We start from the raw sequence: 16,025 nt of genomic DNA, 5'->3' as shown, positions 1-16,025 counted from the left end.
TAGACGGTCAATACCGCGGTTCGATCATGTCCACATTGTTACTTTGTGCCAGGAAGGGCTCTCAACAAGGGAAGTGTCCAGGTGTCTCGGAGTGAACCAAAGTGATGTTGTTTGGACATGGAGGAGATACAGAGAGACAGGAACTGTCGATGTCATGCCTTGCTCAGGTCGCCCAAGGGCTACTACTGCAGTGGATGACCACTACCTATGAAATATGGCTTGGAGGAACTCTGACAACAGTGCAACCATGTTGAATAATGCTTTTCGTGCAGCCACAGGACATCGTGTTATGACCCAAACTGTTCGCAGTAGGCCGCATGATGTGCAACATCACTCCCGACGTCCATGGCGAGGTCCATCTTTGCAGTCATGACACCATGCAACGTGGTACAGAGACCAGGATTGGCATTACATTCTCTTCACCGATGAGTGTCCCAAACAGCTTCATCCAAACAATAGTCGGAGATGTGTTTGGAGGCAACCCGGTCAGACTGAATGCCTTAGACACACTGTCCAGCGAGTGCAGCAAGGTGGAGGTTCCCTGCTGTTTTGGTGTGACATTATGTGGGGGCGACGTATGCTGCTGGTGGTCATGGAAGGCGCCGTAATGGCTGTACGATATGTGAATGCCATCCTCCGACTGATAGTGCTACCATATTGGCGAGGCACTTGTCTTCATGGACAATTATTCACACCCCTGTCATGTACATCTTGTGAATGACTTCCTTCAGGAAAACGACATCGCTCGACTAGAGTGTCAAGCATTTTCTCCAGACATGAACCCTATCGGGCATGCCTGGGATAGATTGAAAAGAGTTGTTTACTGATAATGTGACCCACCAACCTCTCTGAGAGATCTACGCCAAATCTCTGTTGAGGAGTGGGACAATCTGGACCAACAGTGCCTTGATGAACTTGTCGATAGGATGTCACAGCTAATACAGGCACGCATCAATGCAAGAGGACATGCTGCTGTGTATTAGAGGTACCACTGTGTACAGCAATCTGGACCACCACCTCTAAAGGGCTGACTCTTGGAACCAAGGTGATGCTAAACTTTTTTTGATGTGTGTATTTAATGTGTTCTAGGGTGATGAGCCTTCTCCCACAGCAGTCAAAGAACTCACAGTTGTGGCCGTACAGTAGCAGTTTTGAAGGCAGCCTGGGAAGGGGATGTGAGGGGGGGGGGGGGGGTTGGCAGGCATGTGATGCTATCACACTGTACTAAATTCTGTTAATTAGAGAACATGTAGATTTACATAATTCTGATTGTCTGTGTACTGCCAGTTGTCAATGATGAGGGTGTGTTTTCATCACAGAAATACAAGATAAGTGTTAAGAGACTCCCCGACTTGTTTGTGCAACTCAGTATCAACAAATAAGCAACTAATTTAGTGCTGGCTGTACACAAACATACACAAAAATTAAAAAAAAAAAAGAAGTATATATGAGTAGTACAGAGCACCTTCTAGTCACATGTATTCTTGTTACTGTTGTAATTTTCACAAACATTAGTGTATTGTTCAGGGAAAAAGTTAGGAATCTTCCTATTATATAACTCCATTCTAGAATAATAAATTCACTAAATAAAAATAATGGGAATCGATATTTGGCAAAATCAGACTACACAATACCGTACATAGGCAGCATATACAGCACTGGTATATACACTATGGAGCAAAAACATTATGACCTATTTAATAGTGTGTTGCTCTACTTTTGGAACACAATGCAGCAGCAATTCTACAAGGCATGGATTCAATAAGTCCTTAGGTGTGGCACCAGATGTCTATGGACACATCAAACAATTCCCATAACTTGTGGGCTGGTGGTTTGTTGTCATGGAGCTGCTGCTCAATAATGTGCCATCTGAGTTCCACTGGGTTCAGATCAGGCAAAACTGGTGGCCACAACATTGATGCAAGTTCACCACTAGGCTCCTCAAACCACAGTAGCACAATTCTGGACTTGTGATACTGACATTTATCCTGCTGAAAGATCCCATTGCTATTGGAGAAGTCATTAAGTAGAAGGGATGCAGGTAGTCTGCAATAATGTTCACATAGTCCACAGCTTTCGTCGTGGCTTCAATTAGTACCACAGATCCCGTGGATGGCAAGGTAAATGTGCCCTATAGTATAATACAGCCCCCACTGTCCCGCATACAAATGTGGTGCTTGTTTTGAACAGCTGTTCAGCTAGATGATGTACCCAGACACAACCATCAACTTTGTGTGACAATAAACATAACGCAAATGAGCAGATTTCCTTTATCCACAGTCCAGTCTCAATGATTAAGTGCCCACTGTAATCCTAACTGATGATGGCGTTGGGTCAACAGGGAAACAACAGGGGTCATCGGCTGCAGGGCCCCATGCTCAACATTCTGTACTACACAGTGTGCTACGGAACACTTGTGCCCGCACCAGCATTGTACTCTTGTCAGATATGCAAAAAATCGCCACCTAAATGGCTTTACAGAGATGGAAAGCCCCTCAACATTCTGTGATGAGGCACACATATCCACCATCTTGTTACCTGCTCATGGTTTCACTGTCCTTTAACCCCTTTCCATAGATGCTGATGACAGTAAAATGTGAACAAATGACCAGGTCAGCCATTACCAAGATGCTCATTTCTATGTGCTGGACCGTCGCTTAGGTCAGTACATTTCCCTACTTTGTGGGCTGTGTCATCACTACAATGATTTCCCATTTGTCTATGATCTGCTTGCATACTTTCCTTACTGTCTTACATGTCCACAACACCACCAGGTGCATCCAATCTTGCAGCAGACAGTGATCATAATGTTTTGGCTGTTTGGCTCATCAAAGGTATAAATTCAGTTTTTCGAATGGAAAACACTGAATAACCTGCTTATATGTGATATGTTAGAACTGTGTGTGAGGTGTAGATTCAGCTGATAATGGATTTCTATTCAGAAGGAGTGGGGTTTAAATTCCAGTGCAGCATTTCCACTTCAGATGAATGCCAGGGTGGCTCCTTTGAAGACAACATGGTTGATTTTCTATGTCACTTTGTTCAATGTGAGTTTCTGATCTACCTCTATAGACTATGACACAAATGTAGCATTAAACACTAATTTTTCTTCCTTTCTTGTGTGCTAGAATATATAACTGAACAGATAGTGTCTTCTGATACACTTTTTGGGCCACCAGACTGTATGCCTAAACTAAATGAGGTCTTGACTTTGCCAATGGCTGTTGTTTGCAAATAAATTAATGAGATCTGAGTACAGTATAGCCTCTATTTTTGTCTTTCCTTCTCATCCCATACAGTAAGTCTCCCCTGACCCATGGTTTTGGGTGACTTTCCCAAAATCTACCCCTTTTCCTAGACCTCTCCAATCCTTTTCCTTCACCGCACTTCCTTGCCCTTCAACCCTTCTGCCTGAAGAAGGAGCCACTGGCTCTGAAAGCTTGCAGTTGCAACCATCTTTTACATGTGTGTCCTGCTGCCACTTGGTGAGCAGATTTTTTTTTAATTTATTTATTCAATTAAATAATTTTCTCTATTTTTGTGAGACGCTTGTGTCTTTACTGATGTCACATTTTAGTGAAAGCAGTTTAATTATTACAGTACAGTGTCATTCCAAGTTAACTGTTACAGATATGTGGTTCAGATAAAAAAATAATTAAAGAAACATAAAGACTAATGACTTGGCAGGTGCTACAACTATACACTGTAATGACATTTAATTACAACAGTTATGTGTTTAGAACTTTGAATTCTGTATTAGTTACTACAAACAAGAAACTACTTGGTAACAGCTGTAGTAAGCAAATGCTGGTAACAAAAGGATGGACAGGTCTTTCAGTCCTGAATTAAGAGATAAATAAAGAAACACAACATTAGATAAAAGTAACTGGAATGAGAATTTCCTCCTTTTTGAATGAATAAATAAATACAATCATTCATTGTACAGAGTAAATGTTGATCAGCAAAAGTGATCAATGTCTTCTGTAAGAAGTTTTAGCAGATTAGCAAAGCATTATCTTAACAGATATATCATTGCTATGAGTGTATTTCACCACATTAAATGGCAGAATTGATCATGGGAATACTATTTTTTCATTATTTATTGAAACCTTAAAAAGAACAATAGCAATGATTACTGACAGTATCATTTTTGGAAGAACATGTAATAACACGCATTATCAATAAAAATAAAAAATGTTCAAACAGTGTTATTCTTACCTTTTTCTAAGAACTACCAAATGGATGTAGAAAAAGAGCATATACAGAAGGGCTGGTAGTAATATAAGACACAAAGCCCGAGCTAGGAAATGTTTCACTGTATATACCTGAAAAGATACAAAACAGTTTTTCAGCCACAAATAATATTGAACAGTCTTTAAACTCTCTAGAGGTTATCTACTTACCACTGGCTTTGAAAGGTCACCCAATACCTCCCACAATTCAGCAGTAGTATGCAAACCAACAAGAATCACAACAAAAAGACCAACAAACTTTACACTGATGGCACAAGCAAGCATACTGCCAGTAAACATCAGCCACAGCCACCAACGCAATGTAAAAGGTCTGCCAAAAAAAAAAGTAAAAAAGTCAAATTATGTACACTGATGATTGATCATGGCCACACTGAAATATATATGAACTGGAAATTTACTATGACATATTTCTAGATGATATAAAGATAAAAATGGCTAGGAAATAGAGTGCTTCCTTAGACATTCTGAAAACTTAATCCCAGCAGCTAGTATATCATTCTATTAACTTCTCAAGCAGCTGGAATTAAGACAACTCATCAAATTAATAACCAATATTGTGACAAAATGCAGATACATTATTTATTTTTTATTATGAGACAGTCAGTACAGCAAAGTAGACAAGTATATATATCACACAGAGTTGTCTTGCACATAATATTAATTTATGTGAAGTGAAGGATCTGGTAAATCCAGCAGTGATATATATCTCTTACAGATATATAGTATAATTTGCCATACTGATAAATTTGTAATACATTACCAGGCAAAGATACATGAAGAAACAGTAGCTTTTGCCAAATACACTCATTTACAGGTAATAAAAATTGGACAGAACCACCAAAAAATAAATTTTTAAATTAGTAATAGAGATTTTATCATGTACTTTCCATGACTGTTGTGTGAAATAAACCAATAAAACACAATGTTTCATCACAATATTTTTGTACCAAGTGCTTAAGAACTGTAACTTCATTTTTACGGTCTACAGTGACATTTTTTATGGTAACTCATGTTTTGGTTCACTACACTTTTTAAACCACAGAATATATGTCATTTGAACTGGTAAACACATTCAAACTCACGCTTTTTTGTTGTAATAAATATATCAGATTTTGTGCAGTGTTGGTACAAATATGTACGTCTCAAATGCCCTAAGGCCCTGGACTGTAATGGTATATGACTGTTAACATGTTCCTAATTAAATAAGTTATTTTTAATTTTTCTTTCCAGTCATAAGACAACAAGACACAAGAAGCAGAATAACCTAAATTCAGGAGCATCAAGAACAAAACAATGTTGACATAAAAAAAAATAATAATAATAAACTCCCCTCTTAACAAAAAGTCCTTCTTAAAGATATTTGTATGGAACATAGGTACATACAACTCAGAAGTATGTATGTTATGGAAAAGAAGGAAGACTGGAATTTAACATCCTGTCAGTGTCACACTCCTTGTCAACAGAGCACAAGCGTAGATTGGGAAAACATGGAGAAGGAAATATGCCAAGTCCATTTCAAAAGAATCATACTGGCATTACAAAAGGAATTAAAATATTATGTGCAAGGTAAAGGAAATTATGTGAAAAAGTAGGTCTATTTCATATTACAAGAAAAACAGCAGGAATGTGAGGACTTTGTTATTGTACAAAACAATCAGGTAACCAATGTTCCTAATACACACTTCAAGGGATAATGCAATGGAAAACATGCAAGAAATAATATCAATGCCACATACATACCTCCAAATCACAGTTACTCCATGTTGTATCAAAGAAATTATAAGTGTAATTAACTCCCTCAAAAGCAAAAACTCTCATGGTGATAATATCTCAAGTAAAATACTAATTATGGCATATGAAGAAAACGAGCTTGTCAAGTACTTTTTCAGTGCCTAAAGCCAGACAGATCTTTGTTAACAGCCTCCGCAATTTTCCTTCCCTTTCTTCTGTATCTCATTTCAGAGGTCAGACTAATCATCCACTACACCTCACATACATCTGTTTATGTCATATCCTTTGTGGTGCTGGGCCCAGTGGGCCCATGTAGTCATGTGGGTTCATTTCTTTATTTTTAATTGTATTGTTAGTTAGCTCTGAAGGAGAAGATTGTCTGAAAGCTCAACAGGGTCTTCAGTCCTATTTATGCTAATATTAACTGCTCAATGCCTCAACAAGATGGTGAATGGTTACTGTTCCTCCTTCCATTTTACGACTAACTCCTACTTTATGTCTTTCTTTTCATACTTTGCATTTTCTCCATCACATGAAATTTCATACATTGTATACTCTAAACCCTAGAATTTTACTTTATTCACCCTCCTACACATAATAGTAAACACAGAAATATTCACTCAGGGATCCATTTGGGATTCATCTTTATCTGCAGAGAATTCGCACATGAAGCGATGATTACTCTAAGATTAATTTTAAAACTTAATGTCCAGTGGAAATGCTTATATGTTTCCAATCTTCAGATAGCTTCTGCAGGCCCATAAAAATAAAGATACCAGACAAAGCAAAGTAGTGCAGTGATTAAGACATTGGGCTTGCATTCAGGAAGGATGAGGTTTAAATCCCTACCATGCTATTCAGATTTAGGATTTCCATGGCTTACCTAAACTGTGTAAATTAATTTGAAAGGGCTTCATCTGATTTACTTTCCCATCTCTGTCATGTCTCAGCATGTGCTACAACTCTGATAAACCTCGTCATGAAAAGATATTTCCCCCCTTTCTAAGTATTAGATGAGTCTGGGATGAATCAATAGTCTTGAAACTAGTTATAAAATGTTCTAACTAAAATATCAACAATATTAGAAAAGGACAGATTGCTACTCACCATAAAGATGACAAGCTGAGTTGTAGACAGGCATGATGAAAAGAGTGTTACGTATTGACTTCCAGCTAAAGCCTCCTTCAGAAAAGGGAAGCACACACACATTCATACAAGCAAGCATACCTCACTCACACATGAGCGCTACATCTGGCCACTTCAGCCAGACTGGAAAAGAAATGTGCTGAACAGGAGCAACAATCCGGAGTGGGGTGGGGTAGGAGAGGAGGGGATAGCAGGATATGGGTTGGGGAAGAGCAATCGGCACTGTTTGGGAGAGTGTGCAGTGACTAAATGGTTGCAGAAAGGGCTGACAGGAGCAGTGCTGGGTTGTGGGGGAGGAAAAGTGGATGTGTCAGCAGAGAGCAGTGTACAATGAGGGTGACGGGAGGTGAATTGTGAGGAGGTGACAGGACAGAGGAGGCAGAAACAGTTGAGTGGAGGATGTGGGGACTCAAGGTTGTCGTTGGTTAAGGCTGGGATGATTTTGGAAGTGGAGAATGTGTTGCAAGGATAACTCCTATCTGCACAGTTCAGAAAAGATGGCAGTGGAGGGGCAAATCCAGATGGTCTGGGTTGTGAAGCAGCCGCTTAAATCAAGTATACAGTAGTGTGTTGTACCACAGGGTGATTCCCTTTGGTCTTGTCAACAGTTTGGGGGTGGCCATTCATCCTTGTGGACAGCTGGCTGGTAATCATATCAGTCTGAACAATCTCAACAATGATTGCAACTGGTGTATAAGATGGGTGCATTCACAGGTGGTCTGGCCTGTGATAGGGTAGGAAAAGCCTGTGATAGGGTTGGAAGAGGAAGTGCTGGGTGGGTGGATTGGGCAGCTCTTCCGCTTGGGTCTTCCACAGGGTTGTGATCCCAATGGCAAAGCTTTGGGTTGGGAGCAGCATAGCAATGGACTATGATGTTGCGGAGGTTGGCTGGGGGCGACAGGAGGAGTGAGGGGGATTTTTGGTACGATATCAATAATTTCAGAGCATGATGATAGATAATCAAAGCCCTGAAATTAAGGACATCCTATTCAAAATCCTTCCCACTACTCCTAAAGTGGTGTTCCATCACCCAACCAACTTCCACAACATCCTAGTCCGTACCTATGCCACTCCCAACCCCAACCCCTTACCACAGGTCATATCTCTATGGAAGACCATGTACAAGACCTGCTCAATCCAACCACACAATATTTCTTATTACAGTTCTGTCATGTGTTTATCCTATCCCATTAGAGGCCAGGTCCCTCTGAAAGCAGCCTCGTTACACACAAACTCTTCTGCAATCATTGTTCAGCTTTTTCTATTGGCATGACTACCAACCAGCTGTTCACAAGAATTAGTGGTCACCAACAAACTGCGACCGTAAGCGAAGTGAACCACCCTGTGGCACATTCAGCTGTACATAACAAATTTGATTTCAATGGCTGTTTTATAACCTGGGCCATCTGGATCCTCCCCTCCACCACCAGCTTTCCTCAACTCTGCTCACAAAATCATCCTAGCCTCAACCTACAGTAATCAACAGTCCTGACACCCTCCACACAACTACTTCCATCTTCTCTGTCCTGTCATCTCCTCGCAATTGGCCTCATCGCATCCTCATTGTGGGCTGCTCTCTGCCGTCACACCCGCCAGTATTTTCTCCTTCTCTGCTCATCTCCTTTCCGCTCCCAGTTTCATCTCCCCCTCTTCCTCCCCCAAAGCCTCTCGAAGCTGGACCTGTCAGTCCTGTCCTGCCACATCTAGTCCCTGCATACTCCACAGGCAGCACTGAGTCCTCTTCCCCACTCGTAACCTGCTATCCCTTCCCCTTCCCCGCCCTGTTCCAGATTGTTGATCAAGTTCAGCATGTTTCTGTTGCAATCTGGGTGGAATGGCCAAAGGTAGTGGTCATGTCCATGTGAAGTGTGCTTGCTAGTGTAAATTTGCAGTTGTTTCTATTTTCTAAAGAAGGCTTTGTCAAAAGCTAATATGCAACGGTCAGTCTGCAGCTCAATATTTCATTTTTACTGGGAATAGCAATCTGTCCTTTTCTAATATTTCTGCTATTCCAATCTGGACTTTCCATTGTCTACCTAAAAGTCACAGTGACTACATCCTACACCAGAAAAGTAGTTACATTTGATCAAATATGAATGTCACAAGCAATAGCCGAGAATATGTTCAGATAATTGTCTCTCTCACCAAGTGCTCTAAATGTCATATGCAATGGCACATGCCGGCAGCTAAACTCAATTCCCATCTAGAATCTTAAAATTTGGCCTTCTGAGCATTTTTTGATATAGGTTCATGTTGTGACTCACCGATCATTCAAAGTGCCGCCGCGCAATTACGCACGTCCTCTACGTGCGGCGCTGTCTGCCAGCCATGCAGCAGCTGCGCCACCTAAGCGGCCAGCCGAGTAGCGGCCGCTAGGCTGAGGCTCAGTGCTTATTCGAATGCTAACGTGTACACATGTCAACTTACTCTGTGACTTATATGTGTTGTTGTGTCGTTCTGAAGTATATGTGTTAAACTTGAAGTTCTAACAATTGGCGACAAGGTAGTGGATTTTTCCTTTTCACCGTTGACTCACAGGGTTCCATGGCTACTGTCGAGCAACTCTTGCAAAATCTCCTTGAACAGCAAACGCTTCTAACAGCGGCGATTCGCGATTTCTTCGCAGCGTCAAATGCGGGGCGTTTCTCGTCGTTGGCTATACCTCCTTTTCCTCCTTACGACGAGACGGCTGAAGACTGGTCTGATTATGAAAAACGTCTTCGACAGCACTTCTTGGCATTTCATGTCACAGACGAACAACCATGTAAGTCTCTGTTCCTTTCCTGGATTTCACCTCAAATGTATCGGTTGTTGTCGCAATTGGCTCCTTTGAAGGATCCTGCATCTTTGTCCTTTGCTGAAATGTGCTCACTTCTGTCTGTCTATTTTCAAAAGCAAACACATGTGGTAGCCTCTCGTGTTGCCTTTTATTGTTGTCAAAAACAACCAAATCAATCCTATCCCGCTTGGGCTGCTGAACTTCACGGCCTCAGTCGAAAGTGTCAATTTGTTACTGACGTTCACAAAGAATCCTATGCCGATTCCATGGTATGGGATTCTATTATCCGGTCAGCGCCCGAAAAAGAAGTTCGGCAATGTGCCCTTCAGTTGGCGAATCCGACTCTAGATGAAGTTCTCTCCATTGCGCAGTCTTTTGAAATTTCTCGCGCCGCTGGGGCGCAAATAGAGGCGTGGGGTGATGTCGGGGAAATACAACCTCTGTGCGCTGTTGATGACGCGTGCGGCGTGTCCGCGCCGGCCGACGTGGCCGCAGTGCGCTCCCACGTGCAGCCTCGGCCTAGCCGTAAACAACCCGTTAAGAAACTGCAGCAAAATCCCCGGCAACTTCCTTCATGTCCGCGGTGTTTTACGAAACATTCACGCGAGGATTGTCCCCAACGTTGGGCTGTGTGTCACAATTGCAAAAAGAAAGGTCATGTGTCTTCCGTTTGTAAATCCGACCGCATACATGATGTTCATGAACATGACGCTGATTCTGATTCTGTGTTGTCTGTCAATTGCACTTCTTCCCTTTCAGGGAAGTTATCCCTCACTGTCCAAATCCTTGGTCGAGATGTTTGCATGCAAGTGGATACCGGTTCTGCTGCCACTATAATTAATTCTCAGACGTATCTTCAGCTGGGTTCTCCACTCCTGTCCCCTGTCACTCAGCAATTACGGACGTACAATAAACAGAAGATTTCTGTCTTGGGACAGTTTAATGCTGAGGTATCTTACAAATCCGTCGTTCACACTGTTCCCATATTTGTGGTCGACCAGAGCAACGCAGAAAATCTTTTTGGTTTCGATGCCTTTCGCGTTTTTGGGTTCTCCATAGATGACTCTGTCAATGTTGTCCTGACGCTATTGCTTATGCTCAACTGGATTCCTTGTCGACGACATTTTCGTCCCTTTTTTCTCCTGGGTTAGGCCGTGCAAACGACTTTGAAGCTCATATCATGCTCAAACCCATTGCTCGGCCTAAGTTTTTTCGGGCTCAGCCCATTCCTGTGGCCCTTCGTGATCGGGTAAAACGAGAGTTGGATCGTCTCACTGCGTCAGGGGTCTTGCTTCCTGTCACTTCCAGTGAGTGGTCCTCTCCTGTCGTTGTAGTTGCTAAGCCAAATGGTGATATTCGTCTCTGTGGTGATTTCAAAGCCACTGTAAATGCTCAATGCCTCATCGACACTTACCCTATGCCCCGTCCTGAAGAACTGTTCACTAAACTTGCTGGAGGCCAGTATTTTTCTAAAATTGTCCTGTCAGAAGCTTATCATCAACTTCCTCTCGACGCTGCTTCCCGGCAGTTTCTGGTCCTTAACACGCCTTTCGGCCTCTATCAATACCAACGCTTGCCATTCGGGGTTGCTAGCGCCCCTGCTCTCTTTCAGCAATTCTTGGAACAATTATTGCTCCCTGTCCCTGGGTGTATCAATTACATGGACGACATTGTTGTCACTGGCTCTACCACTGAAGAACGTCTTCAAAATCTCTGCACACTTTTTCATGTCTTACAGAATGCTGGTCTTAAGTGTAATCTTCAGAAATCACAATTTTTTCAGGCCTCTATCACGTACTTGGGGTTTCAACTCTCTCGGGATGGTATTCTTCCGCTTCAACAAACTGTCGCTGCGATCGATGCCCTTCCTCGACCTACATCTGTTAAGGAACTGCAGGCCTTCTTGTGGAAAATAGCATACTATCACAAGTTTTTACCGTCTGCGGCTTCGGTGGCTCAGCCGTTGCATCGCCTGTTGCATAAAAACATGCCTTTTCACTGGTCCGCGTCATGTGATGCGGCTTTCCAGAAATTAAAGACTATGCTGAAAAAGGCCCCGTGCCTGGCTACTTATCGACCTGGCCAACATCTTGTTCTTGCCACAGACGCCTCTCAATACGGGGTTGGGGCAGTCCTTGCGCACCGTTTTTCTGACGGTTCGGAACAACCCATTGCTTATGCCTCCAAAATGCTCACGGATGCCCAACAAAAGTATTCTCAAATTGAGAAAGAAGCTTTGGCCATCATTTATGCTCTTCATAAGTTTGGTGTTTTTCTCTATGGCTCAAAATTTCATCTTGTTACGGATCACAAACCACTTGTTTCCTTGTTTCATCCATCAACGTCACTTCCCGACAAGGCTGCACACCGCCTCCAGCGTTGGGCTCTTTACTTGTCCCGTTTCAATTATGAGATTCATTTCCGGCCAACGGCTCAACATGCGAATGCTGATGCTCTGTCTCGCCTTCCCATGGGTCCTGATCAGGCATTCGATAGGGACGAACTTTTGTGTTTCCACCTGGATGTTGCCGAGCAGCGGGTTGTGGACGGGTTCCCCATCACTGGGGACAGGCTGGCGGCTGCTACGGGTTCTGATCCTACCCTCTCCCGGGTTTTACGCTGTATTCAGAAGGGTTGGCCAGATCGCCCATCCATTAAGACTTCTGATCTGTTACGGAACTACTACACTTTGCACTACCGCCTCACGGCTAGGGATGGTGTTATCCTCCTCTCCACTGACAATGCTTTGCCGCGTGTTGTGGTACCTGCATCTTTGCGTGCTTCGGTCTTGCGCCTCCTTCACCAGGGGCACTGGGGTGTGTCTCGCACAAAATCTCTGGTGCGCCGTCATGTGTACTGGCCTGGAATCGACTCTGAAATAGCACACATGGTCGCTGCCTGCGGCCCTTGTGCGTCACAGGCCGCTGCCCTGAAGTCATCTTTGTCACTGTGGCCTTCGCCTAAGAAGCCCTGGGAGCGCATTCATGCTGACTTTGCGGGACCCTTTTTAGGTACTTATTGGCTCCTCGTAATTGACGCCTACTCTAACTTTCCTTTCATTGTCCATTGCACGTCACCTACCACCGCGGCAACCACCAGTGCTCTCGCCGGCATTTTTTCTTTGGAAGGCCACCCATCTACTCTTGTTACTGATAATGGTCCGCAATTTGCCTCTTCCGACTTTGCGGATTTTTGTGCTCGTCATGGCGTTACGCATGTCACGGCCCCGCTGTTCCATCCACAATCCAACGGTGAGGCTGAACGACTGGTCCGCACATTTAAGGCTCAGATGCGGAAACTTCTGACTTCTTCTGCTGCTGATGATGCGCTTCTCCAGTTCCTGGTGTCTTACTGTTTCACCCCCATGGGCGATCACAGCCCGGCTGAGCTCTTACATGGCCGACAGCCCCACACGCTACTTCATCTTCTGCGGCCTCCCACCTCACGGCCGCGGGTGCCTTCACTTGACCGGTTCACCGCCGACGACCTCGTCTGGGTACGGGGATATGGCAGGTGGCCAAAATGGAGCCCGGGCCGCATCTTAAGACACACGCTACTTCATCTTCTGCGGCCTCCCACCTCACGGCCGCGGGTGCCTTCACTTGACCGGTTCACCGCCGAGGACCTCGTCTGGGTATGGGGATATGGCAGGTGGCCAAAATGGAGCCTGGGCCGCATCTCAAGACACCGTGGCAGACGCTTGTATGAAATCCAGACGGACACGGGTGTTGCAGTGCGTCATTCGGACCAGCTTCGGCCTCGGGTGCCAGCAACGCCTGTTCCGAATGCCGCCACACCACCTTTGGCTCTACCTGATGCTCGGGATCTTGGCATCTCTCAATACTCACGACACAGCCCTCTCACCGTCATCGCGATGCCAGCACCAGAACGGACACCACCAAGAGACGTGCCCATGCAGGAACCGGAGGACCATCCTCTGTCAGAGTACATCTACTCGCCTCCTCCTCCAACGGACGCCGACACATCGCCCATGTCTCCTGTCATATCAACTGGACTTGCCGCAATGGGCAGATTGGTGCATGGGGCCCCAGCAGATTCGACCCCTACGTCTCCTGTCTTCTCGACCCGTTATCATCGGGGACACTTCCGTCCGTACGGGAAGCCTCCTCCTCGAGACTTCACGGTGAGTCAAACAACGCCTATGGACATTAGCCATCTCCAGGACACCTCCATCAAGACCAGTGCAACAATTTCAAAGGGGGGAAAAGTGTTGTGACTCGCCGATCACTCAAAGTGCCGCCGCGCAATTACCCACGTCCTCTACGTGCGGCGCTGTCTGCCAGCCATGCAGCAGCTGCGCCACCTAAGCGGCCAGCCAAGCAGCGGCCGCTAGACTGAGATTCAGTGCTTATTCGAATGCTAACGTGTACACATGTCAACTTACTCTGTTACTTATATGTGTTGTTGTGTCGTTCCGAAATATATGTGTTAAACTTGAAGTTCTAACAGTTCATCATTTTCCTTATTAATACCAACTAGATACACTTCAGATGCTGCATCTAAGATTAAGTTCTAAGAATATTCTTCTGCCATCTCAGATATGAATGACGACATTGGTTCCATATCAAGAAGCACACAAAGCCTCAGTGAACCCTACAAAGTCTCAGGTGACTCTCATGCCACACTAAAAGTTTATCAGTGAACATCTTTTATGAAGCAGTTCCTCCCATATTTCATGATGGTCCCAGTTATCTTATCAAAAAACAATAAAATATATTGGGATAATACCACGAACTTGTTACGATGTCGTAATAGGAGGAGAGGTGTACTCCTACGTGGCACGTCCCAGGTGGCGGATAGGGGGGTCCTCACCAGCTTGCTGGCAGACTTGAGCGAAATAAAATAGTTCTTACGGACCAAATACACATCCCACCAATCTCATTTTTTACCATCCATAGTTCACCCGTCACCTTTCCAGATCACATCTGGAATTGTAAACCCTGACCTTGGTCAGACACTTGATCAGTGATCAGACAATCAAACAAATATGAGGAGTGTGACTTTTCATGCTTTCCTGACGGATCTGTTGCAAATACCCTTCTCGGGTTTGCTGCCAGATCGTATTGTGTAAATCGCACAATATTTCTTTGATGCAACTGCTCGACATCATCAGGTGATGTCACTGCCGCAAGGCGCGACTGATGATAATCGCGTGGCAGCGTCGGAATTTATCATGACGGGAGCAGGCAATACGCGTGCGCGGGAAGACGCTCATAGTTGGAGGAAGCGGCGCTCATGGTGCCCCCTACTGGGAGCTGCAGAAAGGCCATCCGCGCGTGCACTATGGGCAATAACTGTGCTGCCGGTCGCTCCTGCAGTTAAAGTCTGAACTAAATCTCAGCTACGCCTTGTATCACTTGAGGAAACGGAAGTTCTTGTTTTCCCTGTTTTTGATTTAATGGCAGTAAGTACTGGATTCCACGCGGCACTCAGTTGAAAACCTGCATCCCTGTTGATAAGATTGTCCGCCGTGCGAATATGTATGGCCTCCTTAATAACACAGTCCCAGAAAGATGACGCTGGGGATAAAATTTCCGTCTGTTCGTAAAGCATACGATGTCCCGTGTCCAGGCAATGTTCCGCTACCGCTGATTTATCAGGTTGCCCCAGGCGTGTATGACGACGCTGTTCGATGCAACGTTCTTGCACGGTTCGGCATGTCAGTCCAATATAAGATTTTTCACATTGGCATGGGATTTTGTACACGCCACATTTTCTGAGGCCAAGGTCGACTTTGACAGAGCACAATAAATTCCTCAGTTTTGCTGGTGGCTGAAAAACACACTTAACGTCGTGCTTTTTGAGGATTCTTTCTATTCTCGAAGACATGCCGCCAAGATAGGGCAGGAACACTGTTGCAGTGGGTGCCTCCGCATCTTCATTTACATCCCTGCTTCGAGTTTTCTGAGAACGGAATACATGGCATATCTGCCTTTCGGAATAGCTATTCTGTTGGAATACCATTCTCAGATGTTGTAGCTCACCAGGTAGACTGTCGGCATCTGAGACTAAGTGTGTTCTATGCACCAAAGAGCATAGGACACTACCGTGCTGCACAGGATGATGGCAACTTGTGGTCTGCAAATATAGCTCTG

General features: G+C 44.3%; 1 protein-coding gene across 3 annotated transcripts in view; it reads right to left on the bottom strand.

Annotated features, from left to right (window-relative positions):
• The window catches only part of LOC126187397 (protein O-mannosyl-transferase 2), a 191,214-nt gene that overhangs the window by 65,301 nt on the left and 109,888 nt on the right, over positions 1 to 16,025 (bottom strand). For all 3 annotated transcript variants that reach the window (XM_049928456.1, XM_049928455.1, XM_049928454.1), the window contains 2 exons: positions 4,404 to 4,563; positions 4,219 to 4,325 (listed from right to left, as the gene is read on the bottom strand). In XM_049928456.1, the coding sequence (XP_049784413.1) occupies positions 4,219 to 4,325; positions 4,404 to 4,563 (267 nt within the window). The remainder of the gene's footprint in view (positions 1 to 4,218; positions 4,326 to 4,403; positions 4,564 to 16,025) is intronic.

The sequence above is a fragment of the Schistocerca cancellata genome, chromosome 5, assembly GCF_023864275.1.
Source record: "Schistocerca cancellata isolate TAMUIC-IGC-003103 chromosome 5, iqSchCanc2.1, whole genome shotgun sequence".
Classification (NCBI taxonomy): Eukaryota; Metazoa; Arthropoda; class Insecta; order Orthoptera; family Acrididae; genus Schistocerca; species Schistocerca cancellata.
This window is presented reverse-complemented; position numbering and strand designations above follow the sequence as displayed.